Source organism: Anas acuta, chromosome 2 (assembly GCF_963932015.1).
Source record: "Anas acuta chromosome 2, bAnaAcu1.1, whole genome shotgun sequence".
NCBI classification, from domain to species: domain Eukaryota; kingdom Metazoa; phylum Chordata; class Aves; order Anseriformes; family Anatidae; genus Anas; species Anas acuta.
The window spans coordinates 37,230,126-37,250,998 of NC_088980.1; the positions used below are offsets into that span (position 1 = coordinate 37,230,126).

General features: G+C 38.2%; 1 protein-coding gene across 1 annotated transcript in view; it reads right to left on the bottom strand.

Annotated features, from left to right (window-relative positions):
* RFTN1 (raftlin, lipid raft linker 1) overlaps window positions 1–20,873 on the bottom strand; it is a 92,471-nt gene that overhangs the window by 22,407 nt on the left and 49,191 nt on the right. The window contains exons 4-6 of the mRNA XM_068674306.1: window positions 20,733–20,841; window positions 6,598–7,015; window positions 2,648–2,851 (exon numbers count right to left, since the gene is read on the bottom strand). Coding sequence (XP_068530407.1) covers window positions 2,648–2,851; window positions 6,598–7,015; window positions 20,733–20,841 — 731 coding nt within the window. The remainder of the gene's footprint in view (window positions 1–2,647; window positions 2,852–6,597; window positions 7,016–20,732; window positions 20,842–20,873) is intronic.

Genomic DNA, 20,873 nt, shown 5'->3' on the forward strand with positions numbered 1-20,873 from the left:
TACTCTTACAGTGCTGACTGAAAACTTACTGTTAAAGGAAAGAAACAGATCCTTCCTGTTACCTCTTTTCCATTTTCAGTGGTATTCATTTGTACCTGGCTGCTATGGTCTTTACTTCTCACTAGAAGAGGGAATGGGTAAAGTCCTAAAATCACTTCAGATCACTTCAGATCACTTCACATTTGCCAGCATCAGTTACGCCTGGGATTACAGGCAGCATTAGCAATGACATGAGTTGGATGAAGTTAACAGCAAGTAGTAACAACTCCAAATTTAAATAATTTATGCTGCTGTTTCTAACTTACTAGCAAAGTCTGAAAACATTTAATGTATGGTGTAACACTCCATGGTTTACATTTTGTAATTTGCAAGTGTGTTGTATCTCTGTTTATTATTATATGGCATGATAAGCAAAAATAAACAGTTGCTATCAGTGAACTTTAAAATTCTTTTAAATACAAATTATTAAACTGTTGGCAGAAGGAAGAAACAAATTATGTCTGCTGATAATCTGCAAATCTTTACTTCAGTGGGCATTCCAAGGACAAGGGGGAAGAAGATAATAACTCTGCTTTTAAGTCTAATAAGCAAAATAATGAATTTGTACTTTAAGGCAAAGAGAAAACCAGTTCCCAGAACAAAGAAATGTATATAAGCAATTAGATAAAGTATGCTAATATTACCTTGATTTGCAAAGGGATTAATCAGTGAATACAGAGATCAACTGTGAGGAGATGGATAGGCTGCCTTAAAAGACTAGAAAAAAGACAAGAAGCCCTCAGCCTCCTCTTTCTTCTGCCTTTCTACCCTGGTTGGTGTAAGACTGAAAAATCTGTTCCACTGCTCTGCAGCATAGGAAAATGTTAGGATTTAAATCACAAACACTTAACTGCAACTGAGAGTGACTTACAGATGTTCCTAGCAAATATCCTTCTAATAGCACGGGCATAGTCACAGCGTGTTAATGCAAGAGTTTTAACTGATACCCTTTTAAAAGCCTTAACTCTGAGCTTCCTGGCTACTAAAACTGTTCTTCCTGAAACTGGAAGACGCTAAAGGAAAAAATGTTTATTAATTGCTCATCTTCAGTCTCTAATCTAAATTAAGCATGAATCTGTCCACTTTCATATAATTCATTGTCCTGTTTGCATAGAAACTTTCATGTCATCTTCAAGCTTACTTTATCTATGTCTGTAGGCAGTTATCCAGCACTCCTCACTGGGGTGTCCGAGTACATGAACTTCTCTCAGAGCTGTTATATAAATGAACTTTATAAGTTTAAATAACAGAAAAATGCTGTGTTTAAAGCATTTTAGAGTACATTGATAAGCAGATTTTGTTAAAGAAAACACTGAGCCTGATACAGCCAATTAGTTTTGCCTTGATGAGTTGCAATTTATACACATAAAATAAATGACCATGGCTTTAAATAAGTTAACTAACAATTAGGCTTGCCAGGAAGCTGTACGAAAGCATTCCATCGAATGAACTTTAGCCCTTCTTTTTTTTTTGCTACTTGCCACAAAACAAAACAAAACAAAAAAATAGGATTGCTTATTAATTTCCCAATTGACTTTTACCAGAACCAACTAATATCAGTGTGTTTTATCACAGGCCCTGGAATTCTGACTGGCAGCAAAATGGGAAGAAGATGCTCTCGAAGCAGTTCTCCTATAATTTTGTGGCACAAACCCATGGAACTTAGTAGCAGGGCCCAATCTATGGGTTACCACATCCCTTTTGAAGAATGCAAAACAAACCAAAATTAGGTGAAAGGTTCATAGCATTCACAGCATTCAGCCATAAGCATTTTAACTGGGCAGTATACTAGTCACATAATTTTCCAGTAAATCTAATTTGGCTGCAAGTTCAACATTTCGATGTTCAAGTACTTCCCTTGATTTGTCCCCATGGTCATGTCTCCAAGATCCCTATTATGCACCAAAACCTTTCTTTGTGCAACAGGCTTGTCTGCAGGGACACCCCGGTGGCCAGGAGTGTAGTACAGATTGGCTGCATACAGTATGAAGTTGAATTCACTGCTACATTTTCACAGCATGCAAAAATCTGGTTTTCAGTCTTTTCATCTTAATAATACCATCATTGACTCATCACACACATGAAACTTGTATCACTAGGATGAAACGAGAAGCACAGACATTTTTTATAAAAATATTGTTCCATAAATGTGAAAATATCCTCTGCAAGAACTGGGAGTAACAAGCCAGATACTGGCCAGATAAGACTAGAGGGTCCTTATAGGTCCTTATACTGCCCTAGCATCAGACCCAGGCACAGCGTGTGGCCAGAGAGCTAAGAGGAAAGACACTTCCATTTATGTCATCTGCTTTACAATCTTAGTAATTTAATTCATTTTACTTGGTACTGTTGATTAAGTCTGTGTATTTCTGCAGTTACAGAATCTCTATTATGTTTATAAAATACATGATCTCAGCTTTCCTTATTCAGATGCCAAAATATTTCCTGTGCTTTCATTCCACTTCACTGAAATAGGATGATTTAAAACAAATATGCCCCAAGCCTATATTAAAAGCACCTCCCAAATGTCTTCTCTTCAAAGATAATGACCTCTATTAGAGGGGAAAGGAAAACAATCACAACATAATGCTTTCTGTAATTTCCATACCATTTACCATTCCCAGGCTGAAGATGGCGTTTACCAAGGAGCCTCCTTTCCTGAAGTGATCTGTCATGTGCTCCAGCCAATTTGCTTCTAAGCTGTTGACAGTCTGCCCGTTCCTGGAGATCCTCATAGGGATGGTCACCGTGTAATACTGGCTGCATTTCTGGGGGGTTTTAGGCTTGTTGAAGAGCGCGAAGATCTCTGTCTCTAACAGAAAGTAAAAAATGGAGTAAGACAACAACCACATTATGGTATGTCAGCTAAAACAATGCAGAACCCACTGTTTGGCCTCGTCTGACTATACGGTGCAATTGCAAATACTTTGGGACATGTTTTTCTCCTTATTACAATTCTGCAGTGTCCAACACAGGAGGAACCCCAAATGCAACCCAGTACTTTGATTGCCGTTACACTATTTGTTACTAACAATGGATTCACTATTGATAATAACACATTTTCAGGTAACCATAGTTGTGTACTAATGGACAGTCCCCCCACTACGGTTACCAGTATAAATCAAGATACAAACCCTAAGAAGCTCCACAAACTGCATTAAGTACCATACAAGTCACAATATCACTAAAACTTAAGGCACATTTTTTGACTTCTTTTTGCCTACTGAATGCACTCTTAAAAGAGGTTGGTTCAAATATGAAATCTTGCAGATTTAGGAGCAACTGCATTACACAGATCATGGCCATTAAAATGAAGCATTAAATAACTTGTTTTTGATAATGCTATGGCACGGAACCAGCAAGCAGTAGGCTCATCTAAAGAAAACACAATGAATCATAAATAGAGAGACAATGCTAGCTGGTTAGTTGATTTACTCTGGGTCTGAGCCAAGGCGAGACATTGACACAACAGCAAATGAATCTTGAAAGTAGAATTGTGAACGGGCTCAAAAATGAGAACATTTTCTAGACTCTGTTCCATATCTCCTCTTACAACTGAAAAAAAGTCACCGTTGACAGCAAAGTTGAGCTTTCACAGCTCTGAGGTTGGAAGTAAATTTAAGTGCAGATTGACTATTGACTTGCAAGAGCCAAAAAAATCCCTCTAAATAAATAAAAAGGGCAAAAACGTCAAGTGAAATCCATTCATTCAACAAGCTCCTCTTTTTTTTCCAAGTTATTATATTCTAATCTCAAATATTAAAATAAAGAAAGAAATGTCAAGAGAAATGCTAAGATTGCTCTCTAACAGAAACGTCTCTGAGCATGAAGTGTGTAAATGAAAATAATATCAGAAAGGAGATGCTGGCAGCACTTGGAAGCAGGAAGCTCACTATATAACCAAACATGAGAAGGAGACCTGAAGATCTCAGACATGAACCGTGATTAAAATAGAATTAAAAGAAATAATTAACATGGCTCCTCTTGCTGTTTGCCAACTGCTTAGAAAGAACAAAACGATGGAAATCCTACCTCAAAAGAGCATACACATAGAAGTTCTGCAATCAGTTGGATTCTGACCCCTAAAACAAACTCATGTTGGAAATTGAGATCTTTTGGTGTATAAGAAGACATTTTACTAACAACAGTAAATCATGGAACTGGAAACCCATAGGGAGATGATAATTTGGATTTGACACTGGGCTGTTGACAACACGCGTTTAAAACGTGTGGGAGTCTTTCAGTGGTTGACTTGGTTTTGCAACCATTGCTACACCAGTCCTTCCCACTGTTCCGGTCACTACTGACAAAAGTTTCCCCCAGGCAGCCTGGCTGCTCAGGCATGGACAAATACACCTCCAGTTTGGTTGTAAATAACACGGCACTTTGGGACACAGCATTGGAATATTTGTGCCTTGTTCAAAAATAATTATCATTGGTGTTTTCAGAGCCCTTTAACCAAAAGGCAATTAAATGAGCATTACAAAATATTCAGAAAAAAAATATGAAGCAGCATAAAAATAACTCTTAAAGAGTACACAACTTAAATGAAAGGACAAAATTAAGATCCCACAAATTGTAAATATCACTCCCCCCCACAAAGTTTAATGTAGGGAAGAAGGAGTTCAAGAGTGATCACTTCCTATGGAATAAGTAGGGTAACCGGGAAAAAAAACACCTGGTACTTTCTACCTTCATGTTCCCAAGGAAGGATGGAGAACTGGTGCCAAAGACTGAAATACATTTTCCATGGGAGGAAGAGGGAGTGCTGTAATAACAAAAAGCCATACCAGAGTAATAAAGAAGTCAGCAATGTTGTATAGGCAATAGATTCGGGAAAATCCTACTGGAGGGGAGCTATTTCATTTTCTGTCATATAAAAGTGCCTTCTCAGACTTTTACTCTTGGAAAGTATTTGCATAACTCACCAGTAAAAATACATGAAAAATAAATAAGGCACTCAGAGAAAGAAAGATAAATAAGGAAACTAACCACATCTTTTTAAATAAAACCTCTTATCTGGCAAATCAGAAGCTGTAATAAACTCAGCTAGGGTGTCTCACACAGAAGGCTGGGAAGATTTGAGGTGGTCAGCTTCCCACTATGCAGAAATATTAAGAACATGGTTGCTTGCAGCAAACAATTTCCACAGTTCAGTGCGGAGAGTAGCATCAAAAAGATAATTGCTAGGTTAACTCTCTCAAGGACAGGATATATAAAAAGAGAAAGAAGAACTACAGAACTCAAAGGGGTTCTATAATGAGTAAGTATCTAGCATAAAACAGCAGAAATTATTCAAATAATAGCAGTGCTTTGACCAAACCTGGCTGCTGCCTTGCCCCCAAAATTTGAGGATCGTATAGCGAGAGGTTACTGAAGAATGATCCAAATCTGGTGACAAAAACCTAATTACATGACAATGCAACGGAAACCAAGACAATAGTCCAAGTCCAAATAGTCCAAGAATGCATATTCATTCTCAGTCCTACATTATAAAATCCCCAAAGGGCCAGGATTGTTTGACTGAATCTATGTAAAACATGAAGAACAGCGATAAATTGAAGTCAAGGACAGTACCAGCTCAAAGGAATGTAGATGGAATTTCCTTATGTAGATTTATAACTCGTAAGGAAAGTAAGTAAAGAAGTAATAGAAATAAGTGCACACAATCTCTTCTAGGATGTAGACAAATATAGGAAAGAGAGATTTAAAGTGAAAAGGGGACAAGAATCTTTTTCTGATGATTTTTGATTTTCTAAATTACTCTGGTTTACATCCTATTTTAAACTACAACTTCTGCTACTGAATTAACCTCTGAGAAACAAACACCTTAAGGAGGGAACTTTGAGCCCTCAGCTGAGATTATTTTTTTTTAGATGATATAAAATGACATCTAAAATTGGAAAGCATATCAGAAGAGATATAAATCAAAGCAGAGGAGAGAAAGAACAGGAGAAGGGGAGAGAGAAGGGGGGAAAGAGAGAGAAGAAAAAGGGATGGGATGAGATGAGAATAAAGAAAAGAAAAAAGAGAAAAGAAAAATTGAAAAAGAAAGAACAAAAAAGAAAAGAAAAAAGAAGTGAAAAAAGAAAAGTGGTCTGTGAAAAATAACCTTCAAAAATATGAAAATCATAAGGTAAATTATTAGGAACACCATTTCCACAAGGACCGTTATTATGAATTAGCAAACATGAACCATTAACAGAAATAACTGCTGATTTCCAGATACCAAATAACCAGAGTTCTCAGATTATCACAACAAATCCAGAAATCAACCAGTTCAGCTGAACAGCGGACTAAAATAAATCTTTCCACTGAGGCACAGGAACAGGACATAACACAGTTGCACCTGGCTATATCAGCTCTTCATTTGCCATCCGACTTACCCTCAGTGATTGCGAACCGCCTAACAATGCTGAAATGGGGTTAAGTGGTTCAGTTGGTGCACCCGTTCTTGGCTTTTACAGCGCTCAGTTCCCAGCCCCGAAGGAGCTGGGAACATAATTGAGGCAATTTTAAACTTGGCTTTTAAGTATTAGAGGTCACTGCCATACTCACTGCCGGTAAGTGGTTTTGAGCCTCGTGCTGGCACTTCGTTCTCTGCAACTCCATTCTGCGTGTCTGTTGCTTCTCTGACGCTCGGGCTCTCAGGTTGTTCTTCGTTGCCCTTCACAGACTTGAAATTGGGCTCCTCAGTAGCCTGTCCTTCACCCCTCCAGCCTTCCCTGGATGTGGCACATTGGTCAGCACTCTCCTCACTTGGCGCTTGAGTATTGCATCCATTAATGCCGTCTATTTTCTCGCCATCCAGCGAAGCCTGATCCTCAGGGCAATTTGAAACATTTTTATTATCTCTTGATTGCACAGAGTTGTTACTGGCGGGTGTCAAAGAGGAGCTGACAAGACAGTTCTTTTGGGAACGGTACTGAGGTATAATTCCAACAAATTTCAAGCCTTGACTTGCTGCATCTTGAATCTACAAGTCAAAGAAGATTAGATTTTAACTGTCAAGCTGTCTTAGCTAAATAGAAATACAGAAAATAACACCTTTCAAGGGAGCTAGCGTGTCATTTTGCTACATTTGTCCACTACCACAGGAAATTGTCGTTACATTTCCATAAAAAGCTAAATTCCGCAGAAGTAGGATGAGAAATTCCCTACACAGCCTAAACTGCAATAATACAGAAGTGCACACATGCATGCACACACACAAAGGGAAGCAAATGCCTAAATATTTCTTCACAAAGCATAAAGGATTCTTCAAAAAGTTTATTCTGAATTACCAGAGGTTGCATTACTCACACGAAGTTTCAGCATCAACCTTATGAAGTCACAGGCTGACTGTTACACCTTCTGCTGTATTAGGCACGTGACTGTGACTTTCACACAAGAAAAAGGTTATTAATTCTCTCTGTTACATGCACCAGCAGAACAACAGTTGTTGTTTTTCCTATTTTGGATTCAGACACAAATGGCAAACTTTCACATAATGAGTACATAAAAGCAAAGTTATTTTAGTACATCACGTTTGGGAAGACAGAGAACTCCACACAATAGCTGGGAGATGAGTGAAGAAGAAGAATGAAAACTAAGAGGCTGTATTACTAATCCTTTACATTTTAGGTAAAGAAAGTACACGAAGGAATCAAAATCAAAAGGTCCTAAGAAAAGAGCACTGGGCTAGTAGTGACGATCAGATAAAGCAGGAATTAACCAAGGAAGGTTTGAGATGTAGCAGAAAGAGAAATCTATTGCAGAGACTCAGCACTACGGACACACCATCCAACAGAGATCTCAGCCTCACACTCCTGAAATCCAGCGAGCCAGACTCTTGTGAAAAGGCCTGAGTTCATTTATCAAAATCACCAACAGAAAAGGAAAGCTTTCCATGTAATGCACACACTTTGTATAACATACAGTCTAAACACGCATAAATATTTCAAAAAGAAATGGCTTAAGAACGGAGAAACAGTTTCACTTTCTGTGCGTACCATGCAATTCTGGAGAGCTGAAGTGTCTTAATTATTCTCTGAGGTTCAATTTTGTATGAACTTGTGTGAAACAGTTCAGGCTTCTTTTCAGGAGCAAGTGAAATACAGTATTTTACATGAATCTTTGCGTTGTGAAACCACAAGGGATGGAACAGAATAGGGAAGAATTTTGTATAGATGTATATTTAAATATATACCCACATATTTTAAGAGGAAGCTCGTTTCTGCATTTTCCCTACCCAGAATTATTTTTTTTCTAAATGAATCATCTACTTCCTGCTAACGTGGTCCTGTTCTGAACATACAAACCTACAGATGATACCTGATCTACAAGAACTTCCTCTTTCAAACCACCGCTTTATTTTTCCTGTTAAATTAACCCTTAATGCTGTGATGGCAGGAACTTAAACAGGGCTCTCCAGGAAACAAACAACAGTTTTTACAGGGGTTTAGCCTGACGAACGTGAGATGCTGACTTTACTAAAGCTCACTGCTAAATGGGGAGGATAACCTCCAGATAAAAATACTACCTACAGTATCTTGATCAAATGGATGTGTGTCTGCAAGGAACATCAGCACGCCACTTTGCTCAGAAAGGTTGATGTTGCACTCATAACACACTTAAAGTTCCTGAATCCCTGTTGCTATTTTACAAATACATTTTTAAGAAGTCATCGAAAGAATTACAAATTCAGCTCATCTGTTATCACTAATCTATACACACATCACCACATTTGTTTAGCAGGTTGCAGGGCAGCTAATTATAGAAATTTAACTTGTATGCAACTCCTAAGGGTGTGAGGATAGTACATATGTAGTTTTGTTACTGGTCCTGGAAGCCTGCTTGTCAGCCCATAGCAGGCTCTCCCACACTGTGATTTGGATGAGAACAGCTTTCACAGCTATTGTAGCAATGTTTTACAGTCTTGGCACACTCAAAGAAAATATGTTCATTCTAAGGAATACCTGAACCTGATGTTTTCCTTCTGAGGCTCTTGTTCTCAGAAGAGCAAGAGGAGGAAATAAGGATGGGATGATACTCTAAGCTCTATTAGCCTAATGGTTTAGCACAAATATTACAAAAAGAGAACACGTCTGCACTTTCCAAATAAGCTAATCAGCAGTATATAGAATACAACATTTTATTTAAACCTACATTTCCAATTTTCCCACTTGCGTAAGGGAGAACCAAGCATCTCGTTATTTTCAATAAAGCCAATGTAACAGGAAACGTTACATCGACTGGGCAATGGAAGCTGCAGAAAAGCAAAGTGATGCATCAGCAGATGCAAACAGGCTGTCCTTCCAACTTCCCACAAAACGACGAGGAAGCTAGCTCACGTCATAAATAAAGTATGAAGCCCTAGCATTTTTGACCTATGAACGAAAGTAATTTGATTTCAAACAACAAACAAAAATAATTTGATTTTTTGGCACCCTATTTAGAGTCTAAGTAGTGCAGAATTATAGTTGCCTTTACAGCCAGAATGAATTATGCCATCCGGTATCCATCTCTAGTTCTTGTTTCCTGTATTTGAAATGCTCAAATTCCAAAAAACACAAACCCGGGCTCAGACAAGAAACCAAACCTCGGTACCCTGACAATCAGTAACAGGGCAACGTGCAGGAGAAAGCAGGAGTAGAGGTGAACTGAATGGAAAGAACACGCTGCTGCTTTGTCAGGCTCACCCACAGCATAGCCCAGATCAGATAAATGCTGCAATTCATTGATTTTATGTGCCAGCCTAGAGAACAAATGGGGAAAAGCCCGTGCCATGCTACAATAAGAGGAAAAAGCAGAGAAAATGCATCTCTACTGTGTGCCACATCAAAAAAAAAAAAGGCAATAGAAGTGCTTACACCAGTTGATCCACAGTAATTTCAGTGATTTCCCTGACCTTTTTTATATTTTAAACGTGCTACATAGTTGCTCTTTACACATTGGGAAATTTTTGAAAGGGAAACTCCGACAAAGAAAAAAAAATTATATATATATAAACATAAAACCACAATTCTTTGGTTCTTTCCCCAGATAGGAACAGAAACATTTTTAGTGCCTCAGAGAGCAGCCTGGATGATACTAACCACAAATTCAAACACAGGTCTACATCACAAAAGATGCTGTTATCAACAGAAGCAGAACTTAACTCATTTATTTTAATTTGGGTAAAAGAAAACAACAACAAGTGGGTCCATCTAAATCAGTTTATAACTGGTTTGTATTAATCTGGAGACGTGCCAGTTTAAAAACAGGACCTGTTTAAAGAAGGGGTGAAATTTCATGTGTACAGAGGGCCAGTGCCATTACAGAATTTAATGTCAATCCTATAATTTGCTTGATTAGAAACCTGGCATTTTCCCTAGAGGGGAAAAAAGGACCAAAGGACCATTTAGCCTTTGCTATCTGTGAAACAAATATCAAATCTCCCACTGACTGCAGCAGGGACAGGGACAAGCACTGTGTCAAACCCCAACGTCACTACCTTAACCGAATTTCTGCTGGGGCACTTGTGTTAACACTGCTTAACATTTGTAAAGCATTATTGATCATTTTGTGACCGCCTGACCACTGTTTGAATACTGCCTTTGGAAAAAAGGCACCAGCAGTAGCACAGAGCAGTGGCACTGAACGTTATGTTGATGTACCAAATTTATGTCCCACCTTCTGATCCTCTTAAAGGCTTCCTACCTAGTTCGAAAATTGCTGGTGGTCAAATGTAAAGGTCTGTAACAACACGCCTTGCGATGGTATAAATGAAAGACGAAATCCTCTTTTCTGAAAACTACTTATTTTTAAACTATAGGCATCACGACCATGAAGGAAACCCACAGACTCCAGGCTGAAAGCCCATTTTGAACGGTTACGTACAGGTTTTCTTTTTCATATGTTTAGAATAGAGACACCTTGAAATTCATTGCACAGTTCACGTATTGTCTGTGTGTCTGTGTTTCTTGTTGCATTATCAGCTCCAAAATAATCTCCAATTCACAGAAAGCAAGATGGTATTACGTATAAATACAGGAGCTCAAGGATACCGTTCCCCCGCTGAAGAGAACTGTGATTTGTCAGCTTCTGTAATTGCTCACAGTGAGATTCTGCACGCCTGTCCCATGGGATGGCACACAGCAAACCAGACACTGCCAGGAAGCTCAGGGTAGTATCCCACCTGCATCAGTAAGCACGGGAAGTAACACCAAGCCACTTAATAATGAGAATCTCTCTCTTGGATAAGGATTTCCAAACGGTAGACTTAATAAGACAAGTGTTAGGGATTTCTCCTAGCTCTTGTATGCCAGAAGCTGGAAGCTCTCAGCATGCATGCAGAGCAAAAGTAGTTTTATTACTGTCATCAGGACACTCCAATTGGTAACAGTCCCAAATGGGCTCAAGACTTACACTTCCTGACGATCTGGATGAAAGCTATCTTCGAAACTTGGACTCACTTGGACTGAACATTTCATGAACAGGTTTGCTGTAAGTTTCATGATGTAACAAGGTAAAATGCCAGGTTAAAGGGGACTGCTGCTAATACAAAAACAAACAAGAGAAAAAACCTACAAAGAGCATGGATAGCAAAAGCACACTTGGAGAACGGACAACATTCTCCAGTGGCAACAGACTGATTTCCCAACAGCCAGATGCATGCAGTTAGCTCTGCAGTGAACGAAGAGGAAGACAGCCACTTAGTCCTGCTGATGGGAAAACATATGGCCTTTGAAACAGTAACTTTGAAACAATTTTGCTCAGAGCTATCTACATTTTTTTAAACCAAACATAAGCTGTCTTAGCTAATAAAAGAAATGCTCATCTGTCTGTTTGCTTGTTGTTTTTAAAAGAATAATGTTCGAGGCATCAGATCTCCTAATGCACACCAGAAATAAGGTCGCTGTATTCTTCCACCTCATTTTAGGATTCAGACAAACCTTCTTTGCCAACAGAGATAGCACCAGGGATCTTCAGGCAAAGAACATAATCTTGTGGTTTGAGGAGGGTACTACGTACTGCGTGCCAGGAGCTGGAATTGGAAAAGGATGTTCAAGACTACGGTTCTCCAACTGTGTCCTCCTTCATTAACATTTAGCAGTATGCTTCATCACAAAATACCGAACGTCCCCCTCCTAGCTTGTTCATTTCTGGAAGCAGATGTTTAAAATTAAGACAGGCTTTTAGTTTGCCTCTGACATTTACTATAGATCTTGCTTGCTCCATCCTGAGAAGGCAGCAACACGCACCAAGAGTTTACTGCTTATTTTAAAACCAACTAAGCTTAGCTAATGTTCTGAAGGAGGGTTTAGTTATTTCTAAACAACTCAAAACTTCCATGACTTTGGCACTTTGCATCGTTAAGCTTACAAATAGGGATAATTCTACTAATCAAATAGCAAAGCAGCAACTGCTAATCATTTCTCTGTCCTCTTACTCTCAAACTCTGTTTCAGTACTTGAAGGCATCCAAACCATGCAACCTTTCTGACGGGATACGCTGTCATTGAAGCATCTCCTTCCCATACTTCTCAGTTCACGTTCACCTATTAAATTATGAATTTGATATGGACAGTACGTGCTCTCATAAATAGCAGTAAATATAAATGTAGCTTACAGAAAGTCAAATCCCCGTCTGCATTCAGACTTTCCAATTACCAGTCATTTTCAATGCCAATTACATTATAATTGGTCATCATGGATAAAACACTGGAGGGATGCCTTGAAAAGAGTACCAGTAATCCCAGACCACTGGGTCTTCCTTTAGACAGCATTGCTGGCAATGTTTATATTGATGCTTCCCATTAAAACCTTAACCATAATTTTGTCACTTCAGAACTTTAGATAAGACTGTTGCAAGTAAGTTCATAGATACAAGAGAAGACAGAGTCCAAAAACAAAACGCAAAGACAAAAAACATCTTCGCAGTACACAGCTCCTTCAACAGAGCCATCGATGGGACACTTTGAGCTCTCACTGCATTTGTGGCAGAGCAAAATAAGGCAGCAAACGGGGAAAAGAAAGCAAGCTTCGCAGTTTTGCAACATGCTCATTGGTAGTAGACTCTGCAGATTGGAACTGAAAGCTACAAACAGAACAGGGAAAAACATAATTATGCAAGAATTTACTGCAACCTACTGTTCTGTTGAATAAAACAGAAGATATGCTCTTTAGACAGCACTGCCAAGAGAGATTAAGTTACAGCAAGCTATGTCTCCTGCTACCAGAGCCAAGAAAGGGTCTAGGGTAACAAGTCAGAATTCCCCTTCAGCTTCTGTCAGCGATGTATTCCTTCTTGAGAACGACTCAGCTGGGCTATGTACAGAGCAGGGCAGTGCAAGCAGACGCGTTCCTTTCAGTGTGTATCCCATCTCAGTAGATGGCAGCTCCTGAAACCACACTATCTCATCCTCTGTAGTGTTGTGTGCAGTGATTCTTCTCAAATTATTGTCTTATTTCAGCATCTGTTCCTTCCAGAAAGCTAGCAAAGGAAGAACATCATTGGACACAGACTACAAAGGTTCAGAGACTGGAGTACCTGCCCAAAAGCCGTTGTAACATACCCGAGTCCTTCCAGCTTTGCCCTAAGCTCTGAGAAGAAATCATGGATTTATCCACAGCATTTAAGATATATTCCCTTAAAACTGCTTTAGGCCTGGGATAAACTAATACAGAGCAGCCATCTTCTTATTCCACCCAAATACCTGATAACACTACCAAATACCTGATAACACTACCAAAACAAGTCTGTACAAAGTATGTCTCAAAAGCTTGATCCAGAGAACCAACATTTTTCAAATGCAAAGTGCAGGCCATGCCTTACATCTGAATCTTTTGAGAGACACTCATAACCTAATGGGTGAACAAAGCAAGGGGAAAATAAAGATTTATAGAGACGGTTGGTTGAGCTTTGTATCTATCAATCATTTTCGCTGGACAAACACAGTTCAGTGTTTGTAGAACATGAGCAAACATATTCATTTAATTGTAATCAATTTGAAGCCATGCTATTCAAAACAGATATGCTGGTTTAGTGCATCCCTTTCCTAAGCAATAAAAAAGCGTTTGTGATAGCTTTAAATATGAAGAATTCGGTCTCAAACTTATGGACTTGACATTTAATTTGCAGGGAATGCTTTCTTTTATCTCTATGTAAACCAAAGAGTGTTTCTGTATAACCGCATTGTTACATCAAACCATCTGTTACTTGTAGCCAAAATTACAGTTTCAACAATTTGACCATATTTTATTTTAGCACAGAATAAAATATTATCATGTTTATTATTTAAAAAAAAAAGTATTTTTTTTCCCACCAGACAGAAGCGGGATCATTAAAAACATCAGCTACATACTTTACAACATCTATTTTTATCTTGGTCAAGAGGACGACTCTAAAAGCTGCTGGGGGCAAGGGATTATAAAAGCACAACCAGGCTCCTGGGAGAGTCCTGAAAATAGTTGTGCAATGTTCATGGGAGATATATATCAACACCACTCTTACATGGCTTAGTCAAAAGAACACAAGTTGAAAGAAGCTTAACCAGGAACAGATGTTTCCCTTCACACCAGGCTGTTTAAAATACAGTATATGCTATTTTTTACCATTTCTTGTTATATATACACTTATAAAATGTTAACAAAATGCACTTTAATAAATATTATCACAGCGGATCACAAACAGCTGAACCACTGATGTTGAGTTTTAACTTCTGCTTCATGACCATATCCATTGCTAAGATCCAAATACTCAAAAACAAAATAGGGGCTCTGATTGCTCTGAAAAAAATGCAGAAAACAAAGCAGTCGGCTAAGTGCTCGGAGATGGTTTTCATTACAAAGTGCTAAAGAATTAACGGGTGAATTGTTCTTTTGCAAGTACTCTGGAGAGTGAAGGTTTCAGAGTAGGATTTTTTCTGTTTGTTTGAAGGATGGAAATGATTTTAGAAGAGGTTGAGATCACATCCAGATATGTAATCCTAGGTAATAAACAGTACTGCAGAAGGGTAATTGTCTAGACACAGAAGTAAACTGGAACTGCTCAGTCATTTGAAGAACTATCCTGTGAGCAGTATTAAAGATTTTTTTCCCCTCCCCTCTCTATCTTCTACTACCACCTGTTCTGACCATGTCTCCTGCAAGAAATTTCTGAACAGGTCAGCTAAAACATATTTAAAGTAAAGAAAAATGTTCAGGATTACAATATCCATGGTAACAAGCCCTGGAATTAACAGAGCAATTGGAGACTTCACAGAAGAGATCCTTGTAAGACTGCAGCAACACATTCAAGAAATCCACCAGCAGCCTAGAGCTCTTCCAAACATAAAAGCTTTGCTCCTATCACAATGCAAAAACGAGAAGCATCAGAAATGAGAAACAGAAAGAGACAAGAACGTGAGAAATACTGAAATCAGTATTTTTCTATGTGATTGTAAGTCCAAAAAATTGAAAGATTAGTAATATTTACATTAAATTTTCATAGGAAATTGTAGACTTTTGTCTTCTCATTTGCTTATCACGTTATTACAAACACAAAAATACTTTTCTCTATATAAATAATACATAAATACAATATAAATATATGCCATTATGGACAAATTTGTTCCGGGACACTTCTCATTTTCCATGCCTTCATCTAGTTAAGATGCTGACGAGAGTTTTAAAACTTAGAAGTTGAGAGGTCAAAATCATTTACTATCCTCGTACACACTACATGGACATGTGAAAGTGCCCTGTTTGATCCATAAGTGATGATTACGCATTCTGATGTGAGTAAACACACAGGAAATGAGCAGAGAGCCGTATCCGGGCTGAATCACTGCCTTGATTGAGAATATCTATGGAAAAGATTTTAAAAGATAATTCATATTGACACTAGGGTTTTATTTTATGGGAGAAGTCCTTCTAAATACGCCAACCGTGCTTCCACCTAGCAACTAAAAGAAGCTGGAGAACTAACCTCTCTTTGAGCAGCAACACAAAAATCCTTCACCCATCAGAACCACAACACAGATGACTCTCCAGAAAATGATGCACATGAACTAAGATAGCAGTCATCTTGATAACACCATAACAGATACAAAAAAAGAGAGCAGGAAAAGTAGTGCGTTGGTAGTTTGATAAAAGCATCAGACCTGCAGTGAGACTGACCTCTGGTAAATGTTCAGCTTTCTGGAGAAACATCTCACCTTCAAAGAATACACTGACCGAATTCAACTACAGTTTAAACTTGTTAGTAATAAAGTACATTAATTTACAGTGCATGAACTAACACTCGAAATGTATCAATTCTTCATGCCAATTCTATTCCTGACAAAGCTTTTTTTTTTTTTTTTTAAGACATTTATAGAAGTTCTAGTAAATACTCATTGATGCTATATTCCATACAACTGCTGGCAGGACTCACATACAGGAGATCCCTTCAGCAATGTAGGATGCGAGTTCTTCCTACCGGCATTAGCATGCTGAAGACACTCTACACAGCACTCCAGGTTGGTTAAGCAGTCTGGAAGAAGCCCAATGATTAGAAACAGGTAAATCTAGTTCTAAAACAGGGTAAACCTCTACCACAGCAGTGCAGGAGACTCCTTAAAAGTTGGCTTTGCAAAGTAGTCCAACTTCCTACTCACCCCTTAATTAAAGGCAACTTGCTTTTGTACCAGGAGGACTGGTGATTACTGTATCAGATGCCATCTCCTAAAAGAAGTAAACGGGTGACAGCATCCTTGCAGTGAGTTTTGGTGGCATATTCCTTCCTGGAGTCCTTCTCAGTTAAGTCTGAGAGGCACCATCACTTCCTTGGCCCAGCAGCCCTATTACTAGAAAACAAATGTCAACAAACTTATAGACAAAGTCACTACACCTGCAGGATTCACAAATATTTCTAGGGTACTCTGAACTATGTCACCAAAGTTCACTGAGACTGTGAACACAGGGAACAGCAATGAGCAGATTTGACAAACGTTGTCTCATACAACAGATTTAGTCAGAAGATTACATGCTCCAACATGGCAATCATATCCCATGCTAGACTGGTCTACTTCTAAAAGCATAAAACCTATTACTCATCTGTACAACCCTGGCTTTGTCGGAAGAAGCTGGCTTCATTTCTGAATTGTGTCAGGTAAGGACAGGCCAGCAGGAAAAGGTCTTTCTCTAGGCAAAAACACAAAAGGAAGGTGCCTGCATTTGGATTTCAGTTGAGATACAGCATTTTTAAAAGATGCTTCTCCACGCTTATTGTACTTCCATAGGGAAGTGCAATGGGTCCACAGGGACAATCAATTTGATCAACGAGATCAAATTGGGAAAAAAAAATAACAAATAAAAATTTCCTTCTGACGGAACACTGTTAACCAGGCAGCCAAAAATATAAAGATGTGCTTCCTAAATTTTAAAATGTCAGAACTGGGTAGAAGTGGTACAGAAACTTCTCTATTTCCTAACCTTTCACCAACACCACAAAGATGTGAACATAGAAGTAAAAGCCTTCTGTCTGCTACAGTTCTTCTAGAGAATTTAACTCGGATTGATGTGAAAAGCAAAGGTCATGAGAAACATACTTGGCATTCATATATGACTGTGTATCTAAAATAATTCTTTGCTTGGGATGTCAGCCCAACTTCTCTCCTTGCTGCAGCAGACTCAGGAGAACATCCTCAGATGAAAAATATGGTAACAGAATACACAGAACTAAAGAGCAACTAAGGAAGTAATTAAAGGCCACCCTATCTTACATGAGACAGAAGCCAAAGTATTACAAAATAGGGGAACTTAGCAGTAGCATTTCTGACTTGTAACAACTTCAGAATGATCTGAGCCACAGAGATCTGAAGTTTAGCTCTGCTCATTAAAGAGCAGATGAGCAAATCTTTAATCTCTCTTTTTCCCAAGAGCAAAAGACAGGAGCGCTGATAGCAGTGCAGCAGTAACATACTTATACAGCAGTTCAGGTGCTTCTTCCATTGCCCAGGAATTACATGACCAATACATCATGGGACTGTTTGAGCTCTTCAGGACATATCAAGCTACATGTCATTTCCTAAACTAGATCCACATGGATAGGAAGGAACAAACAGAACACGGTGTTGGAAGCCTGTTTTTAAGACACAGGAACAGTGTATCCCACACAGCTTTATGTCCCCACTACCTAAGAGCCTCCTGTCTTCCAAGGCTCTTGCCATGGTCAGAAACCACAGGGCTGGCAAAAATGTATAGAAAAAAATAGGAAATTTGTAGAGAGTGCTGAAGTGCAGAATATTCTCAGTACTGACACACAGATTTGACTGGAGAGTTCTTTGGCATTTCTGCAATGTTTTATGATCAGCCCAGTACCCAGGCACTGTGTTTCAAGGAGCTAGAAGCATTCTCCAGGTGAAAGAACTTCTCTGTTCCTACTTATTTCTCTTATACATTTACATGGAGTTACAGAAGAAGAAAAAAGTTATTACCTATGCTGTATTCCACTGCAGAATTGTTTTGTGTTTGCCAGGAGCAAGTGGTTACTAGTCAATACGACATACAGCATTTTCAGTGCAACAAAAGGTCAGCTGAGAAAAGAAGCTATTAAAATCGCACCCTTGTCCAAACTCCATGTAAATAATACTTGCTCAGCAGTGCACAATAAAATCAATAAAATTAGTTTTCCCAGGGTAATTTTTCCTAGCAAATTCCCGGTTGGAGAAAAAATTGACTTGTTACTTTATTTTGAAAATATGGGTATTCTATTTGATATCTTTTTTTTTAAATATATAGTAATTTGCAATGCAATAAGATGGCAAACCTGTGCTAAAAGGCTTTCTTACAAAAAGCTCTGTGATCAAGGATTGACTACTCAATTACAACACACTATTAACTTGGATTGGATTCCACAGTTTGAGAATTACAGGGCTGTTCTTTTTTGAAAGCAAGCAATTGCCCTCCCTAACAGCTTTTTGTTCCATTTTCTCTGAAGAACTTCCTTTATTTTTCATTTATTTTGTTTATAAACATCTGTTTTATTTGCCCTTAAAAGCAATGGACGTTTTTGTTGCTCAGACAAATTAGTTAATGTGACAATTAATTCCTAGTCCCAAACAAGTTCTGTTTCCTGAATTATATTTACAAAAAAGCGTTGAGACTTTCATTATGTGTTTAATCAGATACAGACAGGGACACAGCACACACCTGACAGCAACAACTTCAAAGAACTTCAAATTCCTCCACATCAAATAACATCTGAGGATGAGCGACATACTCAGCCAACAGAGAAACTGTAAATATAGATTTCAGCTATTAAAATTTAAATGATTATATTTCAAAAAGGCATCTTCATAACCCCATAGTCAAATGACTTCTACCAACAGAAACATTTCCAAGTCTAGAAAAGCATTTTGAAGACTCTCAGAAATGAATATTTATGGTAATAAGATGACTCCTGGGTTGTCATTTTGTTTTCATGTCAGCCATGCTCTTTCTGAAGATTCAACTGCAAATACATTTTCCATTGGAATGATGCAAAATTTTGCTGCCAGTTGTGACATATTTCTACTCTGATTTAAAGAACTGAAGAGCAAAATCAAACATATTGAAACTAATAGACAAGAATTACACCACTTTTACCTAAGTGTGAATATGCTGAAATAATCCCAAATAGTGCAATAACACAATAAATAGTGTAATAACACAATAAACCCTGAAAAAAATTAGACTCGGATTCAAACTTCTGAAAAGTAGTACTTGTTCAGAAAACTTCAGCTTGTTATCAAAATCTGTTTATCTGTTAAGTATGAGGATGATCAGATCTGCATTATTTTTAAACCAGTTTTTACTATTCATAGCAAAAAGCAAAGATTGAACATGAGTGTAGTCTGTCGAGCTGAGTCCCTATCAGGCTCATGCAGCCTGTGCTGAAGTCTATTCTGCAAAATTGTCTCCACGACCATCACTGCAAGATGGATTAAAGCTAGGGGAGTCCGCCTACCCACACTATTATTACACCAGGTGGCTATGTCAACATAGTATTTATTGCTAGCTTTTATAACATGTGATGGGACACAACAGATGCTGCAAAATCTGAAGCATGCACAGCAAATCTGTCTCCATCAAAATGGACATAACCTGCTAAATTTCAGTCTAGCAAAATATTACATCACCACAAATAGTTTAAAGAAGAAGGCAACAAATGAGGAATTGTAAGGTTATTTTCAATTTCATCAATATATAGAAAAGTTAATTGAAAGCAACACTATTCTGGATGGCAAAGCGCTTTAGTTTATGAGTACAGTCTCTAGCTGCTAACATCATCATACAGAACAAAACTTTAGGGAATCTGGGGAATTCCAGGAGTTAATAGGCCTTTTATCTGTTGTACTATACAACAGTATATTTGCACACTAAAATGAAAACGATGATATTGTTTCAATTTAAAATATTTACACCACTACAGGACTGTCTTCTACCTTGGTAACTTAGTTGGTATCATCTGTGACAGACCACTCTTCTGTGATACTACAAGTCATTTTCTCATAATAATACGATTAATAATTTGTTTCTCTTTTAAGTATCATTGCCCTTCAGGTATTTAAAATTACAAAATACCACCAAATTCTAGTGAAGTGCTTCAACTACACAACATTCATGCATATTCCTATTGTCAGACTGACAGAACCAGTAGCAGCAACTAATGGCGCAGATAAGAGCATGCTGTGTTGTTTTTTTTTCTTAATTTGATTTTTTACTCACTCTCTTAACAAAATCAGGTATCTCCTTTTTGTCTGAAGGTTGGTTCAAATAGGAGCAGCACTCTACCTCCAAGATATATCCTTCACTGTGGATGTCACCTTTTGGAGACCTGAAGAGACAGCAGAAAAACAGAATTATTTT